Raw genomic sequence first — 23,886 nt, forward strand, 5'->3', positions numbered from 1 at the left:
TTAGTAGTTTTGGAGGCAAGAATTGGATGTCTTGAATCCCAAGTAATGAAGATTATTTGTAGGAATGTAAGGGGATTAGGGAGTGCAGAATAGAGGAGAATTATCAAGAATGTGTTAAGAAAGAGAAACTGGATGTAGTAGTGTTGCAAGAAACAAAGCTCTTAGATTTGAACAGAAGATGGATAAGGAGTATTTGGAGCAGTAGAGGGTTGAGCTGGTCCTATTCCCTTTCTTGGGGTGCTTCAGGTGGTAGGTATTTGTACAAATTACAATATAGATAAATGAGGATGAGGATTGTCTGGAAGAAGTGATTGGGAATTTTTTAGTGTCAATAAAGGCTAAAAAAGGCAGTGGAGGAAGAGAGTGGGTTTTAACAAATGTTTATGGTCTTAACTCATATATAGAGAAAGGGACTGTCTCTGGGAAGAGCTAATTGCAATTAGGGGTTTGTGTAGGTGGATACTTCAATATCATAATGTTCACTAGTGAAATAGATAAACCGAACCTGACTATAACCACGAGTATGAGGAAAGTTAACTCTTTGGTGGATGCCTTATAGCTAAACGAACCCCCTACTGCAAGCTTCCTTTACATGGGCCAACTTTTAAGAAAATTAAATCTGTTCAAAACTGGATAGATTCATGTTCTCCATTGATTGGGAAGAGTTGTGGGAAAACCTAGCCTTGAGAGTACTCTCTAGAGTAACCTCTAGCCATTGTTCTCTGTGACTAAGCCAAGACCTTTTTGGGGCCCCACACCTTTTAGACATAAAAACATGGGGCTGGAAGTTCCAAAGTTTATTGAAAAAAATAAGAGAATGGTGGGTGGATGGTGAAATCAATGTAGATAATAAAGGGGTGAGATTCACAAAAAAAATTGAAGAGATTAAAGGAAGAATCAAGGATTGGAATAAAGATAAATTTTGGAGAATTTAAGAAACAAAAGAGAGAATGCCAAAAAGGATTGAGCAGTTAGACCAAAAGGAGGCCCGAAGAGAATGTAGTGTGGAGGAAAGATAAAAAAGATGGAACCTAAAAGTGGAATTAGAGAAAATCTTGAGGAAGGAGGAAATCTCTTGGAGACAAAAATCAAGATGTAAGTGGTTATTGGAGGGGGATGGTAACACAAAAGTCTTTCATTTAGTGGAAAATGGGAGAAGAAGGAAAAACTTGATCTCTAGCATTGAGGTTGAAGGTCAGGTGGTAACTTTAGAGGAGGAGATTGTCAAGACCTTTGTGGATCTCTTTAAATCAATATTTGCCTCCCTTTTTTGATCTTTGCCTCCTTAGGGAAAAGGAATTAGGAAGTGGGGGAGTTGGATTGCATCAAAGTGTCGGAAACCCAAGCAACTGTCTTAGAAAGGAGCTTCAATGAGGAGGAGGTTCATGATGCGTTTTTTTTCAATGGAAAGTTCTAAAGCTCTAGGACCTAATGGTTTCTTAATGGCCTTCTATCAGGATTGTTGGGAAATAATAAAAGATGACTTGATGGAGGTGTTTTTGAAATTTCATTAGAAAGGGGAAATTTCACTAGGAGCTAATGCAACTTTCCTAGCCCTAGTGCCTAAGAAGAAAGAAGCCAAGACTCCAAAGAACTTTAGGCTAATAAGCCTTGTGGACAGCCTTTACAAAATCATTACAAAAGTTATGCCAAGGAGGTTTAAGACTATTTTTCCTTTGGTAATCTCCCAAAATCAAGGAGCCTTTGTGGAAGGGAGACAAATGAGTGACCACTTGTGGCTAATGAATGTGTGGAAGAAAAGAAAAAGCAGGGAGGGGTAGGACTAATTTTCAAGTTGGATCTGGAAAAAGCCTATGATATGGTGGATTGGTCCTTCCTTTTGGGTTTGCTAGAAAAAAATTGGCCTAGGTGAGAAGTGGAGGAAATAGATCAAAGGATGTTTTAGTTCAACACATTTGTCGGTACTAATTAATGGAGTGGTTAGGGAATTTTTCCTGGCTAAAAGAGGTCTAAGGCAAGGAGACCCCATCTCCCCCTTTTTGTTCACCATTATTTCTGAGTAGATTGATCATTTAAGCCGATCTATAAACTATTTTAGAGGGTGAAGGATTGGTAGAAATGAGGTGGTGGTGACTCACTTGCAGTTTGCAGATGGCATAATCATCCTTTGTGATGAATGCACTGAGGTCAACATGTGGAACTTGAAAGCTTTAGTTGATCATTTCCAAAGGATCTCAAAGTTAAAAGGCAATTGGGGAAAGAGTTGTGTGGTGGGAGTTAACATGAGAGATGAAGAAATCCACTGTTGGTAGGACTACTGGGATGTGAGGAGAAAAAATGGCCCCTAGAGTATCTTGGTATGCCTATAGGAGAAAATCCGAGAGTAGATGGCTTCTAGAAACCAATAGTGGAAAGATTCACTATGAAGTTAACTATGTGGAAAAGGAGCTACATCTCTATGGGAGGGAGAATTACTTTGATTAAGTCTACCCTAGCTAACTTGCCCACTTACTTTTTGTCTACCTTTAGAATCCTGGTAAGAATAGCAAGACAACTAGAAAAATTAGTGAGGGATTTCTTGTGAAAAATATACATAATTTTCTTTATGATGAATTTAATTTTATATGAATATTTTTGTGTTAATTTCTCTGGTTTGTTTACTGATAAAAAATGACCCTCTTTCACTAAAAAAAAAAGTAAACAAAATCTATTTTCTCTATGATGTTAAGAACTTAGTACTTGAACTTATTGACTAAGCAATTATAGAAATTCAAATACATTATCTTTTATTTAAGTCCTTGATGTGTTAAGGCTCAAGTGCTTCATTATTGCTGTTTGTTTCTTTTTCTGTTTTGTGTTTGGAAGTATTTTAACCAGATTAGGGTTTGTCCTCTAGATTGTGCAGTATACTTATGGTATTATTTCTCTGTGGAGAGGTATGTTTGTGCATGTGGTACGTATTGGGACATGCTTCATTGCATGCTTATTCATACCCATCTCCCCTGGGGTTCTTCACACCGGTGGACAATAGTTTGTGGCTTCTAAACCAGCTTATTATCTTTTTATGCTAAATCTGGCTGCAGGTTGGGTACATAGTGACATCATGCATGCTTAATGAGAACCATGACTTTCTAAGATTGATCATAAATTGCGTACGCAATGACATCATTGGGCGTAATGAGACTTTCCAGTGCTTGGCCTTGACCATGGTATGACATCAGGATATCTATTTTCAATCTTAAGATCTAATTTATTATGTTAATTTTAAACTTAGTCATATTTCTGTTTGAGTTATTGAATAACTTGTGGAATCAGAATGTATTTACCTGGAATACAGTATATCTTCTTTCATGTGTAGCTGCATCTTTTATAAAATAATTTCTGACTGTTCAATACTCCTTTGTTACGGTATTGCCTTCATGCTCAAGCAACCTGGTCATATGTTGTTTTTCCCGTGTCTTGGATATTCCAATAAACCAGAAGAGTACTTCAACAATAGCTGAAAAGTGCACACACACATATTGTGGCTATACGATTTCTATTCCACCTTTCCATTCAATTTCAGTGCCATGTTCATTGTTAAATTGTGGTTCATGTCCATTATTATTCTTATTGAACTCTAGTCAGTATTACTCCTAAATTTACTTAAAATGAATACATGATGTGAATTTCCTTATTGGGAGATCAGGTTTATACTTTTTGGCTTGCTATCTACTTCTGTGGGCTGTATATTGGTTGCATTAATGGAAGATTCACTGTGACTAAAAAAAGAATACATTCCAGAACTTCTGATTTATATCAATAATAAAGGAAGAGGAAGAGAAATCTTCCTGATTCTTATCCTATTATAGTCTTAAGTAAGGACAAAATGGTACTAAAATCATAATTGAAAGTGTTCAATATTCATATCCTAAACCTTATGTAAAAAAGGAATATTCTTAAACTTGAGAAGCAAGAGAAGCGGCAATAAGGAGTCAACTATTTTAGGTGTAACTTCGCAAGAGGGAAACTTCGAAAACTAAAAATAATGATGTTAAGGATGGGTAGCAAAGGCTAGTCCATGAAGAGGTGCTTGCAGTTATGTATATTCTTCATTCTTTATGATTTAATCAATAAAATGAGATCTTTTACCAATAAAAAAACTTGAAGGAGAATTGATCAAAAAAAAAAAAAAACTTGAAGGAGACAAAATATGGGATTGAACAACTAAGCTGATAAAATTCAGATATAGTGTCCGTATGATCTCAGATAAGAAGAAGGAGAAGAAGGAGAAGGAGAAGAAGAAGAATGAGAAGAAGAACTGTTCCTGTCGAACTAGAGGGAAAAATCATTTTCTCTGGTCGACCAACCTTTATTTATACTTTTCTAAATAAACCAGAATTACTCTTATACCCACACTTAAGTGAGAGCCACACCAACTAACTTAATATCTACTCATCAGTACAATTAACATATAACTTAATATAAAAAACCTATACAACCCTTCTATAGCCGACTTAACACTCCCCCTCAAGCTGGTAAGTATATGCCATATTGTCCCAGCTTATTACACATGTAGTCCACTCTTCCCCAATTCAACCCTTTGGTAAACAGATTTGCCCATTGATTTCCTGTGTTCACATATGTTGTACTTATCACTCCATTAAGCACCTTCTCACATACAAAGTGGCAATCAACTTCTATATGCTTCGTCCTTTCATGAAATACTAGATTAGAGATGTGAACTGCAACTTGATTATCACAATATAGCTTTATAGGAGTGTCAATCGAGTACCCCATTTCCTCTAGGAGGTGCTTCAACCACACTAGTTCACATGTTGTGTGTGCCATGGCTCTATATTCACCCTTTGCACTGCTTCTTGCTATCACTGTCTACTTCTTACTTTTCCATGTCACTAAGTTCCCACCAAGAAAAGTGCAATACCCTGTAGTAGACCTTCTGTCAGATATGGAATCGGCCCAATCAGCATCCATGTATCCCTCTATCTCAAGACTTCCTCTACTCTTATATAACAAACCACGACCTGGAGCTCCCTTCAAATACCGCACAATCCTTAGAACTGCCTCCCAATGTGGAATTCGAGGATTTTGCATAAACTGACTCACTACACTGATTGCAAGTGAGATATTAGGTCGAGTTGGTGGTTTGGTAATTTAGCTTACCTACCAACCTTCTGTACCTTCCTGGATCCTCAAACTCCTCACTTGCACCATTACTCAACTTAACATTTGGTTTCACGGGTGTTTCAGCTGGTCTAGCACCTAACAACCCTGTTTCTTCTAGCAGATCAAGGACATATTTCCTCTGGCATAGATTAATACCATTCTTGGACCTCGCTACCTCTATCCCTAGGAAGTATCTTAATTTGCCAAGATCCTTTGTCTGGAAGTGATCATGCAAGTAAGTCTTCAACCTATCATTCCCTAGTCTGTCACTGCCTGTGATAACAATATCATCTACATATACCACCAATAGGATCTTCCCAGCATTGGATTCATAGCTAAATACGGAATGGTCAACTTGACACTGTTTCATTCAAAACTTCTTTACCACTTCACTGAATCTCCCAAACCATGCACGAGGAGATTGTTTAAGTCCATAAATAGCCTTCTTAAGTCTACATACCTTATCACCCTCCCCCTGAGCAACAAACCCTGGTGGTTGCTCCATGTACACTTCCTCAAGGAGATCACCATGTAAAAAGGCATTCTTGATGTCAAGTTGAAACAATGACCAATCAAACATTGCAACAAGGGAGATTAGAACACGAACAAACCCAATTTTGGCAACTGGAGAGAAGGTGTCTGTGTAACCGATACCATATAGCTGTGAATAACCTTTGTCAACTAATCGAGCTTTCAACCATTCAACACTCCCATCGGGCAAGTATTTAACAGTGTACACCCACTTACAACCCACAACATGCTTACTAGGCGGAAGAGTGGTGAGGTCCCACTTATGAGCATGAGTCAGGGCCGAGAGTTCTTCTTCCATTGCTTGGTGCCACCCTAGAGAAGTGAGAGCTTCTTGGACATCCTTGGGAACAAAGACAGAAGATAACATAGAAACAAATTGGCAATGGGAAGCCGAAAGGTGAGGTACAGAAACATAATTGGAAATGGGGTGAAGAGTGCAGCTGCGTTGACCTTTCCGCAAAGAAATAGGGAGATTGAGGTCAAAAACGGGGGGGTGGGAAGATAACATAGAAACAAATTGGCAATGGGAAGCCGAAAGGTGAGATACAAAAACATAATTGGAAATGGGGTGAAGAGTGCAGCTGCGTTGACCTTTCCGCAAAGAAATAGGGAGATTGAGGTCAGAAACGGGGGGGTGGGGTGGGGGCTGGGGTGGTAACAACTATCCGTTCTGTCGACAGTGACGAAGCGGGAGGAGGAGCCGGTACCTGACGATGCGTATACACTTTCCGAATAGGTGGTCATTCCACAGGTAGTTGCACTAGAGGCAAAGACTTGGTCACAACTAGAATAGAGAAGTTTTCCAACTAACCATTGGAACATAGCTTTATCTTCAAGGGGTTCTCCACCCTTTGCACTGATCTTGTGATTTTGTTCAATGGGTGTGCCAGCAGGCTTAACACCCAACTTTCCTGTTTCTTCCAAGAGGTCAAGAACATACTTTCTTTGAGAAGCAAAAATCCCATGCTTGGATCTGGCTACCTCAATGCCCAAGAATTATTGTAGTTCTCCCAGATCTTTTACCTCAAACTCTTGATGGAGTTGCTTAAGGGACTCAATCTCAGTATTATCATTTCCTGTTACTACAATATCATCCACATATACAGCAAGCAAGGTTAAGGAAGAATCCACTCTCTTAATAAACAAGGTGTGGTCTGACTGGGCCTGTACATATCCGAACCTTTCAAGGGCTTGTCTAAATCTATCAAACCAAGCTTTGGGGGACTGTTTTAGTCCATACAAGGCTTTATTCAACCGACAAACCTTCTTTCCTGTCTCTGTACCATAAAATCCAGGAGGCAACTACATGTAAACCTCTTCTTGCAAGTCTCCGTTGAGGAAGGCATTTTTAACATCCATCTGATACAACGGCCAAGAGTAACTGGCTGCAAGAGATAATAAGACTCTGATAGTGGTCATCTTTGCTACTGGTGCAAAAGTTTCCAAGTAGTCAATACCATATGCCTGAGTAAATCCTTTTGCAACTAACCGGGTCTTATACCTTTCAATAGAACCATCAACATTATGTTTCACAGTGAATACCAATCTACATCCAACCGGTTTCTTACCTTTAGGCTGATCAACTATCTCCCAAGTATTGTTTCTGACGAGGGCATCCATTTTTGCTTTTATTGCATCTTTCCATTCTGGTACTTCCAATGCTTCCTGTATTGTTCTGGGAATGGGAACATCGGTAATGGATGCGAGAAAAGAATTATAGGAGGGAGACAAATGATCGTAGGACATGAACTGAGAAATTCTGTGAGCTGTAGATGTGGTGCAATGACGCTTGCCCTTACGAACTGCTATGGGAAGATCAAGATCATCTAATGAAGGTGAAGGCTCCATGGTGGTATGTCTTTCATCTGTAGTATCTGTGGTACCTGGATCTGGCTCTATAGAAGGAACTGGGGCTACTGTGGTACTAGAATCTGGATCTGCAGAGGAGACTGGGACTGACCTGCACAGTTGATGTCCGAAATCAACCTGTCTCCATCGTCTGTGATGGACTCTCACATCCCTGCATCTCTGACAGCCCTCCCAATTACACCCCTCTTCACTTAATGGGATAGGTAAAGGAACTTCTGACGAGTTAACCCCATCCTTACTACTCTCCCCCTAAGGAGAAACCCTTGGATAATAGGGTACATCTTCAAAGAAAGTGACATCCATTGAGACAAATCTTTTCCTATAAGTAGGTTCATAGCAGCAATATCCCTTTTGAGTTTGTGCATAACCAAGGAAAATACATTTTGAGGCCTTAGGGTCAAACTTGGAACGATGAGGGCCAAGAATCTGAACAAAGCATGTACAACCAAAGGTTTTAAGGGGAATGGTAAATAACTCTTTATCAGGATATAAGAGGGTAAATGGAGATTTCATGTCAAGAACCCGTGAAGGAATCCTATTGATGAGATACACTGCTGTAAGAACAACATCCCCCCAGAAACGTATAGGCACATTGGAGGTAAACTTGATGCTTCTGGCTACCTCCAATATGTGTCTATTCTTTCTCTCAGCAACCCCATTTTGCTGTGGTGTATGAGGACAGGTACTCCGATGGATAATCCCATGTTCAAGCAAATAGGAGGCTAATGGGTTTGCAAAATATTCTTTCGCATTATCAGATCTAAAAATTTTGATTTTGACCCTAAATTGGGTTAAAATCATCTGATGAAAGATTCGGGTTAATGCTGGAACCTCATCTCGAGAACGCATGAGATAAATCCATGAAAAACGAGTATAATCATCAACAAATAGTAAGAAATATCTGTACCCCCCCATGGCAGTGGTATGGTAAGGTCCCCAAACATCAGTATGCACAATTTCAAAGGGAATATTACTTCTATTATTACTTAATGAATAGGTTGTCCTGCAGTGTTTTACAAGTTCACAACTCTCACATTTCAAACTAGACATCTGGATAGATTCAAATAAACTAGGAAACAAACTCTTTAAAGCCCGAAAAGATAAATGACCCATCCTATTATGCCAATGCATAGCCTGATCAATAGACTGAGAAACACAAGACCTCTTAGTCTCACTATCTTCCCAATGAGGACTCCCTCCAAGCAGATAGACTCCATTTGCCTCACGGCCAGTCCCAATGACCTTCCTTATCTCTAGATCCTGAAAAACACATCGATCCGGAAAAAAGGTTACTGAGCATTTCTGGTTTTTTGTAATGCTACTAACTGAAAGCAAGTTAGTACTAAGATTAGGAACATGCAAAACCGAAGATAAGGAAATAGCATTAGACAACTTGATGTCTCCCTTGCCAGAAATTGGAACGAGGGAGCCATCAGCAATGGACACTTTGTCTCTGCCTAAAGATAAGTGATAGGTAGTAAATAGTGATGGCAAGCCAGTCGTATGGTCTGATTCTCCCGAATCTATTATCCATGAATGTTTTGTATTACCTGTAACTGAGGCATGCAAAATCGAAGATAAGGAAGTTAGTACTGAAAGCAACTAACTGAAAGCAAGTTAGTACTAAGCTTAGGAACATGCAAAACCGAAGATAAGGAAATAGCATTAGACAACTTGATGTCTCCCTTGCCAGAAATAGGAACGAGGGAGCCATCAACAATGGACACTTTGTCTCTGCCTAAAGATAAGTGATAGGTAGTAAATAGTGATGGCAAGCCAGTCATATGGTCAGATGCTCCTGAATCTATTATCCATGAATGTTCTGTATTAGCTGTAACTGAGGCATGGTGAGCTGAGGCCCAATTACCTGAATGAGCAAAAGCTGAGGTAGGGGGTGCTGATGATGTCTGAGGAGGTGGAGCTGAATTACCAACTTCATTTTCCAGCTGAACTAGAGCACCTCGGACAACAGCTAGAGTATCTAGAGGATTGCTTCTTGTGCTAGATGATGTTGTACTATCAGTGTTAACAGCCTTTTGAATCAGCTCTGGCAGCAGTTAAGCCCAAATCTGGTAGTGATAAGGAAAGAGACATGAAGAAGGAAGCTAAGAAGGACCTAGTATGTGAGCTGATTGAACATACACTTAAAAGGAGAAGAGAAAAAAAAAAGAAAAGAAGAGGGAGAAAAGAGAGAGAGAGAGAGAGAGAGATTTTGATAAAAGAGAGTTGGGTTGATGTGTTTAAACAGCCGCCCCCTCTTAAATTTATATACATTAGTGTAGAGAACACTATGGTGGTCCCCACTGTTCATATGTCAGCAGGTTCACATTAGTGTTCTCTACAATGGGCATAGGAGGATGGAAACATGTACATATGCAGATTGGACATGTTGTGTTCGTGATAAAAGATCTACATCTGGATATTGTACTTTAGCTGCTAGCAATTTAGTTTCTTGGAGAAGTAAGAAATAGATGGTTGTGGCACAATTCTTAGTTGAGGTTAGAGTATAGAGCAATGGCTCATTGAGTGTTAGAGTTATTATGGTTGAGATCACTATTAGGTGAGTTGGGCATTGTGTTCATGACAAGTTGATGATGTTGTATTGTGACAATCAAGCTGCCACCAATATAGTCCACAGTCCTATTCAACTTGATAAGAAGGAATATATTGAGATAGATAGATACTTTGTAAGGGAGAGAGTTGTATCTAGGGAAGTTTTTCTGTCATTTATTGCATCTGAGGAGCAGCTAGCATATTTTCTCACCAAGGGTGTTCCCAAGTCATGGTTGCCACATTATATAAGCAAGTTGAGCATGATTGACATCCATACTCAAGGGGGAGTGTTGAACTGATGGGCCATAGGGAATACTTGGTGTGGTGTTATGTTATTTCTTTTTTAATCAATAGGCCTTAGTCGTAGTGGGCCTAAGGCCCATTTATTTGTTTATTGTATCAGCTGCCCTATTAGGGGAAATTTTTTAACTTTATATTTAATTATGATTAGTTCGAATAAAACAAGGTTTTGGGGCTGGAAGACTGCTATGACTCCTTTTTCCTAAAACCCTATATCATTATCTTCTCTCTTCTCTTAATTTTTTCTTAGTTTTCTTGATTAAACAAGATTTGTTGCTGTTCTGTTTTACAACTGAATGAAAGATACATAATCTCTGTATTAATCCTTTAAAAAGTATAAAATGTTTTTATTGTTACCAATCGAGAAAAATGCTGATGTTAGTTACTTTTCGATGTTCAATTTTAACATGTTACAGACTACCCTGGTAATTCTTTCTAACTTCTGTTGGTTCTTCTTGAGCATGCTTACGAAGCCTCTCTGATCTTGCTGTTTACAGGTTGGCAATATTGGTGGAAGAGAGTTTGCTGAATCATTAGCTCCTGATGTTCAAAAATTACTTGTAAGAGAAGAATAGTAACTCTCTGTCTCATTTAATTTTAAACAGACATAGTATAAGAATTGCATTTTCTGCATCAGATTTCCAGTAGCTGTAGGCCACTTGTGAGAAAGAAAGCTGCTTTGTGTCTACTACGCCTATACAGGAAAAATCCTGATGTTGTCAATGTAGATGGCTGGTAATACAAATTGTACTTTCTACTTTAATCCATCCCTTCTAGATCCAGTTCTAGGTATTTTTCTTGGGTTAATCCTTGTTTTTTCCACATTATTTTTCAGGTCAGATCGCATGACACAGCTACTAGATGAACGTGATTTGGGTGTTTTGACAGCTGTTATGAGCCTCCTTGTTGCTTTAGTATCTAAGAACTATGATGCATATTGGGGTTGTCTCCCGAAGTGTGTAAGGATCTTGGAGAGGCTTTCTAGGAACCAAGATATTCCGCAAGATTACATGTACTATGGTATCCCATCTCCCTGGCTGCAGGTTTGTGCAAATTCCCCCTCCCCCAATCTCTCTCTCTCTCTCTCTCTCTCTCTCTCTCTCCATCAAGCATTTCCATTGGGGAGAAGAGAAGCAAGTTTGCAAAAACTGTAAGGATGCAAATTCTAAGATCCATTCCTTTACTGAGGTCACTGCCATATTAGTCTCCATAAAACATGGCAGGGTGTTTTTTTGTTGCCAATAAGAAAATACATATGAGAAAAATATGGTATTTATAGGTTCTTAGGGGAGCAAAGGAAGTGAGATAAGTATTGCTTTATCATATTTCTTTATATGGCAGTGACTCTGTGCCTAGATTTTATTGATAAAGGTGCATTCACTTTGGACATAGACATTGATACCCAAGGTTCAAAATATTGCAATGCATTGGTGTGTATCAATTCATATGTATTGCTTTTTAGTGCAACCAATACTTTGAGAAATGAGAGTTACATGATTTCAATTGTTTTAGATATTAATAAGTATAATGAGACATGTCCACTGTTAAATTATCAAATAAAGAAAGAGTTTCTACTTAAACGGACTCTTGATATGCAAAATTTGCATATTGAGTATAATGATACCATACAATTCTTATCAACCTCGCAGTGGAGGCAAACATCACACTATAATGCATTCTGATACAACAGAAAACTAACTTGGAGAGGGTGGCATCCATTTTTATGTGCCAGATTTACTTCAATTCAAATAAAGGCCTTAAATTTCTTGTGGATATTTTAGCTTTGAATAGGGGTTACCATGGGCCTGGCTGGGCCCACCTTAAACATATTTTATATATTATATAAGATTTTGTTAGATAACATATATAATATATATCCATATTTTGGTCCTGGGTCGAGCCTAAGTCTGGACCACAAATTTGTGACCATGATGCAGGCCTGTGCTGGGCAGTAGATGATCACCCCTACTTTAAAGCAGCTAAATGTGAAGCATCCAAGGATATAAAGATGACATACTAGAGGTGATCATTTATAGCCTGACCCGACCTGCTATACATATATATATATATCGTTAGAGTCGAACTAAGTAGGGTTATTTTAGTCTTTATTCTCTTATTTATTAAATTTTGTTTTATTTTAAGTTACATGTCCCATACTTAAGTAGGGGCATAATAGTCTTTGTATTCTTTGGCCAATCTATATAGTTAAGGTTGGATGGGGTGAGAGATCATTCTCTCTAGTTTAGACAATTGTTTCTCTTTTCTCCTCTTCTCCTTCTCTTTCTTTTTTCTCCTCTTTTTCTCTTTTCTTTCTAACCCAAGACTGCAATCATCTGAACCATTAAAACATGGTATCGAAGTAATAAATAAAGGAAAGGCAAGGCTAAAATTCCAATTCTTGGAGATTGCAATCACTCCTCTTTCTTTCCTTTCTTTTTCTGGGTTGTGATCTGAGATAAGAAGCTATAGAAGGCTGTGGCAGTCCTACTCTGGTATTCTGTGGATTGCTGTCACTATGAGTGACAGCCCTAGTGGTCATGTAGTGGTTTGAACCCTCTACTGAGCAGTTTCAAGAGGGTTTTCTTTGATTGATTGACTGTATTGATGTTGGTAAAGGTTGGGACTGAATTTCTATGATGAAGGTTGCTGAATGTGTCTAAGGTGCTGTCGCTGTGTTTTCCTTGCTATTTGGATGGGAAGGTGCTGCTAAGTGGTGAGTAGACTGTCGTAATGTTCAGGTAACAACGGTTTTTTTTTTTTTTTTGTTATAGTTGGTTCTGTGTTCATAGATGCAATTTGTAATGGTGTTGATAGTTTCTTGAGTAGACAACATGATGGCAGCACCATGAGAGACTAGTAGTGATCAGAAATCTAGTGTGATGGTCCCCCTTGATTATCTAAGTGTGCAGATGACATCAATTAAACTCAATGGTGAGAGTTATGTGCCATGGGTCAAATTGGTGGAGGTTTTCCTTAGAACCAAGAAGAAGGTGAAACATGTGAAGGATGAGAAACCATCGTTTGAATCTCTAGGGTTTAGAAAATTGGGAGGAAGAAGATGCTCAAATTATGACATGGTTATGGAATAACATGGAACCCAAAATAAGTGTAAACTTTATGTTCTTAGAGATAACCAAGGAGATATGGGATCATGCTAAGAAGCTCTACTTTGGGTAAGACAACACTACAAAGGTATACCAACTCTACCAAGATTATTTCAATTTGCAATAGGGAAACCAGAGTCTTGAAGATTACTATGTTAGTATGAGAAATCTCAGGAATGAACTCAATGTCTATCACCCCTTAACCTCAAATGTTAAAATTCAACAATAGAGGGAACAACTTGATGTGACCAAATTCTTGGTGAGTTTGAAGCTAGAGTATAAAGTCAGTTAGAGCATAAATACTAGGCGGTTTTGCTCTTCTCACTCTTGAGTAGGTGTTTGCTCAACTTTTTAGGATTTCTCTTGGACCCACAAAAAACCACCACTACTTCTGATAGGTCAACCTTTGTTGTTGAAAGAGTGAGAGGTTTAGAGGTTGTGGGAATAGAGGTGGAGGTAGTGGAGGTTGGAATTCAGGGGGAGGTCATGGTAGGGGATGAGGTAGCAGTCCTAGGAAGTGTACTTATTGTGGAATGGAGGGACACACTGTTAACTTTTGTTATGATATACATGGCCCACCTTCTACATGTCAAAGTTAGATCGAAAATTAGAGAAGGAGAAAGAGAGAGAGAACACAGGCGAATGGTGGGTGACACCTTGTGTCAGTCAACACCCTAAAAGTTATATTTATATTAAAAGGTAAAAGGACAATCTGCCCTTAATGTACAAAAGAAAGAGAATAAAGAATAGTTATACAACAAGGGAAAAGAAAAAGTACAAAAATAGCCCTGCGGCTAATTTCCCAGTTCTCTACACTCTTCCTCAAATTGATGCCTAGGAATAAGCATAAGTTTGTCCATGAGAAATAGATGCCGAGCTCGAGTCATTGCTTTAGTCAACAAGTCTGCTAGTTGGAGCTCGGAGGAGACATGAGGAAGAGATATGGTACCCCAAAGAAGAAGATCGCGGATGAAATGGCAATCAACTTCTATGTGTTTGGTGCGCTCGTGGAAGACGGGGTTGGAAGCAATTTTAATTGCACTGATATTGTCTACATACAGAGGGACAAATGATGTTGACTCATTAAGTATGTCAAATAGAAGAGCCCGAATCCATATGGTCTCACTACACACGGAAGACATAGCCCTGTATTAAGCTTCAGTGGAAGATTTGGACACGGTAGCTTGCTTCTTGCACTTCCAAAAGATAAGAGAATTGCCTAAGAAAACACCAGCCAGTAGTGGATCGTCGGGTGTCGGGGCATCCAACCCAATCAGCATCTCCATAGGCCATGAGATTAATAGGAGATGAGGAGGAGAAGAATATCCCATGTGATAGTGTGACTCACACATATCAAATGATCCGTGAATTGCAGATAAATGAGGTTGTCTTGGGGAAGACACAAACTGGCTTACTATCTAAATTGCATAAGGTATATCTGGATGATTCATGGTGAGATAGATCAAACTGCCCACTAGTTGACGATAAAGGATAGGATCTTCAAGAGGAGAACCATCATCTTTGCTAAGTTTCAGGATCAGTTCTAGTGGGGTGTCCACAACCTTAGAATCAGTAAGATTTGCTAGTTTAACAAGATCAGCCGCATACTTTTGCTGATTAACAAAGTAGCCCCGAGAGTTTCTGCTCACTTGAAGTCCTAAGAAGTATGTCAAAGGCCCCAAGTCCTTCATCTTAAAAGGACTCATTGAGTAACTGTTGTAGCCTATCAATTCCTTCTATGTCATCCCCTGTAATGAGTATATCATCAACATAAAGGAGTAATATCGTTACTCCCTGGTTCCGCCTTGTTGAAGTTCGGCCTGCCCTAGAAGTCTGCTTTGTTTGTTAACTGAAAAGTAAAGTAAACAACAAGAAGGAAGAGAGGAAAGAAGAAGGAAGAAAGAGGAAGAAGAAAAGAAAAGGTCTGGTTCGAATTAGGGAAAAGTCAACCCTAGTTTCGGCCAGACCTGTTATTATATTATTAATATAATTGAAAAAGACATAAGTGCCCTTATTTAAGTAAGAGGCACTCGAACTTACATAATAATACACATCAGCATTCTTAACAGGTACAAAGACCGAAATACCCCTTCACTAACACTCCCCCTCAAGCTGGTGAGTATATATCATATAATCCCAGCTTGTTACATATGTAGTCCACTCTCCCCCGACTCAAACCTTTTGTAAACAAGTCTGCCCACTGGTTTCCCGTATTAACATATGCAGTCTCTATCACTCCATTCAGCACCTTCTCTCTCACAAAATGACAGTCAACTTTGATGTGCTTGGTTCTTTCATGAAACACCGGATTGGAAGAGATATGAACCGCTGCCTGATTGTCACAATAGAGCTTCATTGGAGTACTGATGTCATATCCTATTTCCTGTAGAAGGTTCCTTAGCCACAGTAATTCACAAGCAGTATGTACCATGGCCCTATATTCTACTTCTACACTGCTTCTTGCCACAACTGTTTGCTTCTTACTTTTCCACGTTACCAGGTTACCCCCCAAAAAGGTGCAATAGCCTGTGGTAGACCGTCTATCAGACATAGAACCTGCCCAATCAGCATCGGTGTATCCTTCTACTTCTAGTTTTCCGCCACTTTTGTACAACAAACCACGGCCAGGAGCTCATTTCAAGTACCTCACAATCCTTAGCACTGCATTCCAATGTGGGACCAAAGGTTTCTGTATGAACTGACTCACCACACTAACCACAAATGAAATATCTGGCCGAGTAATGGTTAGGTAGTTTAGTTTGCCTACAAGTCGTCGGTATCTGCCAGGGTCTTCAAATACTTCACCTATATCACTGCTCAACCTCATATTTGTTTCCATGGGTGTCTCAGTCGGTTTAGTACCCAACAAACCTGTTTCTTCTAGTAAATCAAGCACATATTTCCTCTGACACAAATTAATGCCATGCTTAGATCTTGCTACCTCTATGCCCAAAAAGTATTTCAATTTGCCAAGGTCCTTTGTCTGAAAGTGTTCCTGTAGGAATGCCTTCAATCTGTCAATGCCCATTTTATCATTCTCAGTCACAACGATATCATCTACATACACCACCAGTAGTATTTTGCCTGCCGGAGAGTCATGACTGAAGACAGAGTGATCAACTTGGCACTGTTTCATACTAAACTTCTTGACCACCTCACTGAACCTACCAAACCATGCTCGAGGGGACTGTTTAAGTCCATATATAGCCTTCTTAAGTCTGCATACCTTACCATCCTCCCCCTGAGCAACAAACCCTGGTGGTTGCTCCATGTAGACCTCCTCAAGCAAATCACCATGCAAAAAGGCATTTTTGATATCTAGCTGATATAGAGGCCAATCATACATAGCTGCAAGGGAGATGACAACATGAACGGACCCTATCTTAGCAACCGGGGAGAATGTTTTTGTGTAGTCAATGCCATAGGTTTGGGAGTACCCTTTTGCAACCAGCCACGCCTTCAGGCGCTTAACACGACCATCTGGCAAGTACTTAATGGTATACACCCACTTACAACCGACAGCCTGCTTCCCAGGAGGAAGAGCGGTGAGGTCCCAAGTGTGATTATGATGGAGGGTAGAGAGCTCTTCTTCCATCGCACGACACCACTTTGGAGAGGTAAGGGCTTCCTGGACATCCTTAGGAACAACCACTGTGGATAACAAAGAGATGAACTGGCGATGGGAGGCAGAGAGGTGAGTAAGGGAAACAAAATTGGAAATAGGGTGAAGGGTGCAAGTGCGTTTACCTTTCCGTAAGGCGATAGGAAGATCAAAGTCGGAGGCTAGTGTCGGATTTGGAGCTGGATCTGTTGACGGTGATGAAGCCGGAGGAGTCACAGCCGGTACACGTGGGCGATGTGTATACACGTGACGGATAGGTGGACGGTCAACGGATGGTGGCACCGGTGGCTAGGACGTAGGCACGACTGGAACCAGAGGAGGAGGATCAGCCACAGGAAGGGGAAGAGGAGGAGGATCAGCCACAGGAAGGGGAAGAGGAGGAGGTGATGTGGAGGAAGCAGCATCACCGGACCCCACGAAGAACGGAGTAGACTCGAAAAAAGTAACATCAACACATACCAAGGAACGATGAGAACTGGGATGGTAACACTTGTACCCTTTTGAGTCCGAAAATATCCAAGGAAGATACACTTAAGGGATTGTGCATCTAACTTGTCAGTCCCGGGACCCAAATTATGGACGAAGCAGACACACCCAAATACCCGAGGAGGAAGCGGAAACGAAGACATGTTGGGGAACAAGACACTAAAAGGAGAACGACCATCAAGAATAGACGTGGACATCCAATAATTAAGAAACAAGAGGTGAGCATTGCATCACTCCAAAAGGGTTTGGGAACATTCATGTGGTGCATGAGTGAGCGTGCCGTTTCTACAAGATGTCGGTTCTTTTTCTCAGCAACCCCATTTTGTTGTGGGGTGTAGGTACATGAAGTTTGGTGTATAATGCCCTGTTGGTCCAAGTATTCTTGAAAAGATGAAGACAAGTATTCACGGCCATTATTAGAACTGAAAATTTTGATGTGAACGCCAAATTGATTGCAGATCTCAGCATAAAATTTCTGGAAGATGGCAAATAATTCACTTCTTTCTTTCATTAAATAGAGCCACGTCATTCTTGAAAAGTCATCAACAAAATTAACAAAATATCTATATCCATTATATGACATCACTTTATAAGGACCCCAAACATCTGAATGAATTAAAGAAAAAGGACTCGACACACGGTTATCAACTCTAGAACGAAAGGGAACACGATGGTGTTTCCCAAATTGATACGACTCACAATCTAGAACAGAAAGTTGACTCAATGAAGGGACCAAGGACTTCAGCACTTTCAGCGATGGATGACCAAATCTACAATGCCACTGGAGAGGAGAAATAGATGACTGAAGGGCCGTTGACGTTCTTCCACCACCATCAAGATAATATAGTCCACCGGCTTCATACCCTCCACCAATCTTCATCCCCGTCTTGAGATCCTGAAAAACACACATAGAGGGGTAAAATGTAATGGAGCAATTAAGGGACTTGGTCAGCTTATTAACAGACATAAGATTAAATGGAAGCTTAGGTACATATAAAACAGAGGATAGGGATACAGGGTCTAGGTCAACATTACCAACACCACGAATAGATGATGTGGAACCATTAGCAAGGGTAACAGATTGTGATGTTGAGCAATGAGTGAGAGATGAAAACACACCTGGAGTTCCCGTTATGTGATCGAAGGCTCCAGAGTCAATATTCCAGGGGTTGGGTGTGGATGCCAAACAAGCCATACCTGAGTGTGCAAAGGTAGCTGTGTTCTGCTGTGACGTGGATTGAACAAATCTTTCATACTCATCACGAGGAACACTCACCATCTCCTTGCCTGGACCATCTGAAGAGGTAGAAGGCATCTGGTCAGCTGACCGGTTCTCCTGTCTAAAGTTGGAACTGGTGTCACTATTCATGGCATGGTTGGCCCACGTCGGGGGTTGACCATGTAAGTCATAGTAGTAGTTAATAGTATGTCCATCCAAACCACAATGAGTACACCTCTGTGGACCCGAGCCACGTCCTCTACCACGAGCTCCCCCTGAATCTCTGCCTCTAGTACGACCACCACCACGGATATGTGTAGATCCACCACTACCACTCTGGCCATACACTGGACCACTACTACCACCACGGCCAGGCTAGGCTCCTCGAGCCCCACTTTTGCCACCTCGACCTCTCAACACTGCAAACGCCGATTTATCTGAGATATTAGAGTTTTCCATAGATCCAATGGAAGTCCTCCGAAGATGAGCAAACGCCTCCTCTAAAGATGGAAGGGCAGATCCTCCTAGTATCTGGGCTCGTACTGGTTCATACTCAGACTTCCGCTCCACCAGAAATCGAGTCACATCAAGCTGCTCTCTCTGTTGCTGTTGAACCTTGACATCAGAAGTGAGAGGATGATAGACATTTAACTCATTACGGATATTTCTCATACTGGCATAGTACTCCTCAAGGCTCTGATTTCCCTGTTGTAGATTGAAGTATTCCTAATACAGTTGATATACCCGAGTTGTGTTATCCTGACCAGAATACAATTTCTTAGCATGATTCCACACCTCTTTGGCTGTGTCAAGAAACATGAAGTTCACACTGATTCTGGGTTCCATACTGTTCCACAACCATGTGATGATCTGTGCATCTTCCTGTTCCCAGTCTTCGTACTCCTGAGAATTAGTGGGGGGTTTCTCCTCTCTTATGTGCTTTACCTTCTTCTTCGCCTTCAAAAAAACCTCTACAGACTTGGCCCAAGGGACATAATTCTCTCCATTCAGTTTAATGGAGGTCATTTGGACATTCAGGTAGTCAGTAGATATCATCACACTAGGTTTACTATCACTGTTATCTGCCATTGCCAAATTCTCTTATCACTGAATCCTGAGCACTACACACTGCACACAGACACTTCACCGAAATCTGCACACTGATTTCAGCAATAATAAAGGCTGAAAGGTGTACTTGTAACATTACAAACCCTACTCTACAGCTACTGGATGTTTCACCATTAAGTAAACACTACTTCCTTTCGAATCACACACAAACCAGCATAAACCCTAGCATATCGCAATCTGAAAACCCATCATACGATCTGTACCACACCTCTCATGTGTTCCATAACAGAAATTATGCATAAAAAAAAACTCCTTACCTCATCGCCTGAAGGCCAACCACACGAAGGAATGAAACACCACTGCACCACACGCACCAGCCCTACATTAATTAGGGGTGGGCTTAGAAACCACAGCAACCAATCACCAACGACACCACCGAAGGCATAGAAACCTCCATGGGAAGAGGGCGATCACTCCTTTTCAGCCCTTTTCCCAGTCTCCAACCAACGGCTGAGAAATCCAAGAGAAACCCTAGTTCGAATGCGCAGAAAACAGAATTCTAGCAAGTCTGATTTGTTTAACGTGGCTCTGATACCATGTTGAAGTTCGGCCTGCCCTAGAAGTCTGTTTTGTTTGTTAGCTGAAAAATAAACAACAAGAAGGAAGAGAGGAAAGAAGAAGGAAGAAAGAGGAAGAAGAAGAGAAAAGGTCTGGTTCAAATTTGGGAAAAAGTCAACCCTAGTTTCGGCCAGACCTGTTATTATATTATTAATATAATTGGAAAAGACATAAGTGCCCTTATTTAAGTAAGAGGCACTCGAAATAACATAATAGTACACATCAGCATTCTCAACAGGTACAAAGACCGAAATACCCCTTCACTAACACGCCTTAAGGTGAACAAGGAGTAATCAGAAGAATTCTGGATAAAGCCAACATCAATGATGACAGATCTGAACTTCTCAAACTAGGCCCTAGGAACTTGCTTTAGGCCATAAAGTGACTTTTTCAGATGACAAACATGGTGCAGGTTTGTACAATATCCTGGAGGAGGCTCCATGTAGACTGTCTCTTTCAACTCCCCATGGAGAAAAGCTTTCTTGACATCCATCTGATCAATTGTCAACTGTTTGACTACAAATATAACCATCAGAAGTCATACAATGGTCATCTTAGCTACAGGAGCAAAGGTCTCCTCATAGTATATCCCATATTCCTATTTGTAGCCCTGTGCAACAAGCCTAGCTTTGTATCTGTCTAGGCTTCCATCAGATTTTAGTTTTACAGAATAGACTCATCGACTTCCTATGAGAGATGTCTCAAGTGGAGCTTTGACCAGGTCCTAGGTGTCATTCTCAAGAAGAGCTCGAATCCTAGAATCCATGGCATCTTTCTAGTGTGGTTCTACTACAACCTGCTAGTAAGATCTGGGAATGTCTGTGGTAGATAAAATGGCAGAAAAGGATCTATGGTTTGGTGAATAACCATAACGGTTAGGTGGACGAGAAATTCTAGAGGAACAACGTAAAGTAGGAGCAAGGGGTTCAGAAGGAAGGTCTTGAACACTTACTGAGGCAGCTGGAGTGACCGGATCAGCAACTAGAGGCGGAGCAAAGGGGGGGAGGGATGGAGACTGAAGAAGGTCGTTGCTTCCTGAAGTATGTTTGCAGTTGTTGCGGAGGTGACAATGGAATATCCGAGGTACTTGTAGAATCAAAACTGTGCAGCAAGGAAATAGAAGGAGCTGGGAATTTCACAATATGTTCAAAAAAGGACACACTTTCAAGAAAAACTACATTACAAGAGATTTGAAGGCGACGAACCAAAGGGTCATAGCAAAGATACCCTTTTTATTCAGAATTGTACCCCATAAAGGCACACAATGCTGCTTGTGTAGTTAACTTTATGCGTTCATGAGGTGGAAGGTGGACAAAACAAGCACATCCAAACACTCTGAGCATGGATAGGTCTGGGGATTTACGAAAGAGGGATTGAAATGGAGAGGAGTTATTCAAAACAGATGACGGAAGACGATTTATGAGATACATAGAAGTGCTGGCCGCCTCCACCCAAAACCAAGAGGGTACGTGGGAATCCTGTAGGAGTGTTCTGACTACACTCAAGATATGCCCATTTTTCTTTCCTGCAACCCCATTTTGTTGTGGGGTGCTTGGACAGGACTTTTGGGGTTGAATTCCATGTTGTTTTAAATAGTTTTGGAAATCCCCATCAATTACTCTCCCCCTGAATCTGATCGTAGCACACAAATTCGGGCATCAAATTGGGTAGTAACATAGGTGTGAAAGTGCTTAAATACGGTGTACACTTCAGATTTCTTTCGAAGAAAAAAAGCCTAAGTGAAACGAGTGCAGTCATCAATAAAGGTTACAAAATACTTAAAACCCATCCGTGAGATAACTGGAGATGACCAAACATCACTATGTATTGAATAAAAAGGGACGGTTGCATGTTCAGAAAGAGAAGGAAAAGGCAAAATATGACTCTTACATAAGCCACAAGTGATGCAATCTTTATTCACATTCTTAAGAGAAACATTAGAAACAGGTAAACTACTAGAAGAAAACAACTAATCAAGTTTCTTAGAGAAAGGATGGCCCAGGCGTTTATGCCACAAATGCCAATCATTATTACAATTAACAGATTCAAAACTAGAAGTAGTAGAAATCAAACATGAAGTAGAAGCAGGCACAATTTTATTCTTCTCAAATTCTAGAGCAAAAGTCTTCTTAGTCTACGCCCCTTCCCCTTCACCTCTCCAGTTTTCTGGTCCTGTATCAAACAACCATCAGAAGTAAATGAGACATTGTTACCTTCTTCTACAAGTTGGCCAACAGAAATTAAATTGGTGGTAAACTTCGGTACAAATAAGGTTTTGGACAAATGAAATGGAGATGACTTAGAAGTAGATAAATACAAATCATCACATCCAAGTATATCTAATTTCTCACCATTAGCAGTAACAATGTGTTTATTGGGAAGATGGGGTTTGGGACACTGACCAAGAGTGGCCCCTGTCATATGGTTAGAGGCTCCTGAGTCAATGTACCATAGATGGTTCGGTGAGGGACAATAAGTAGTGGACTTACCAGATAGGCCCATAGCAGAGAAGGTTGAAGAGATGACAGAGGACATGAGCTGTCGAATTCGTTCTTTAGACATGCTACCTGAAGTGTCATTTTGGCCAGCCACAGAAGTAATGGAGGATGCTGCTTCTGATCCATCTATACCCGTCTGATAAGCCTTGTAGCTTCCTTTCTTCTGAATTAATCCACTGCTTTTCTGAGGCCGAGTGGGGCATTCAGTGATAATATGGCCGACTTGCTTACAATAGGTTCATGTATTCTTTTTCTTGCAGTGAGAAACAACATTCCCGAACTCCCTACATTCATAGCACTATATTTTAGAGAAGTCCTTCCCTTTTGGTTTGGTTGCCAGGAAGACAGTATCAATGTTGGACTCCTTTCTTCCATACAGAGTAATCTGTGTGGCAAATCTGGTTTAAGCCCTCAGAATTTCCCCAAGAATAGTATCCAAGTCAAGAAGTGCTCATCGACTCAGGATATTAGATCTAACAACTTCAAATTCAGGTCTGAGATGCATTAGGAAGTGCATAGTCTTTCTTCTATCAAAATGTTCCTTCATATACTTCACGCAACATTCTAAAGGATCATTTCCCATGTGAACAAGCTCATATTTGGTCCAACGGTTAATGAACCCAACATAGTACTCTTGGACCTTTCTTTCTCCTTGATAATAGGAGAAGATGTCAACCTCTATCTGGTACTGTCTTGAGGTGTTTGATTGCTGATATACTCTCTCGAGATACTCATACATCTCATAGGTAGTCCTGTATCCTCTCATAGGAATTGCAATGTCAGTTTCAACGGATCCTAAGATCCATGATGCAATTTTTGCATTATCAATTCTCTACTGATTGATGTCCAAATCATTAGGTTTAACTACTGATCCATCCAGATACCTCAGAG

The 23,886-nt window shown here is 40.4% G+C and overlaps 1 protein-coding gene across 2 annotated transcripts in view; it reads left to right on the top strand.

Moving 5' to 3' along the window:
• Positions 1-23,886, top strand: part of LOC104612519 (AP-2 complex subunit alpha-1-like) — a 163,641-nt gene that overhangs the window by 44,089 nt on the left and 95,666 nt on the right. For both annotated transcript variants that reach the window (XM_010279956.3, XM_010279957.3), the window contains 4 exons: positions 3,045-3,170; positions 10,878-10,940; positions 11,018-11,115; positions 11,216-11,423. In XM_010279956.3, the coding sequence (XP_010278258.1) occupies positions 3,045-3,170; positions 10,878-10,940; positions 11,018-11,115; positions 11,216-11,423 (495 nt within the window). The remainder of the gene's footprint in view (positions 1-3,044; positions 3,171-10,877; positions 10,941-11,017; positions 11,116-11,215; positions 11,424-23,886) is intronic.

Source organism: Nelumbo nucifera, chromosome 2 (genome assembly GCF_055504915.1).
Source record: "Nelumbo nucifera cultivar China Antique chromosome 2, China Antique-T2T, whole genome shotgun sequence".
Taxonomy (NCBI): Eukaryota; Viridiplantae; Streptophyta; class Magnoliopsida; order Proteales; family Nelumbonaceae; genus Nelumbo; species Nelumbo nucifera.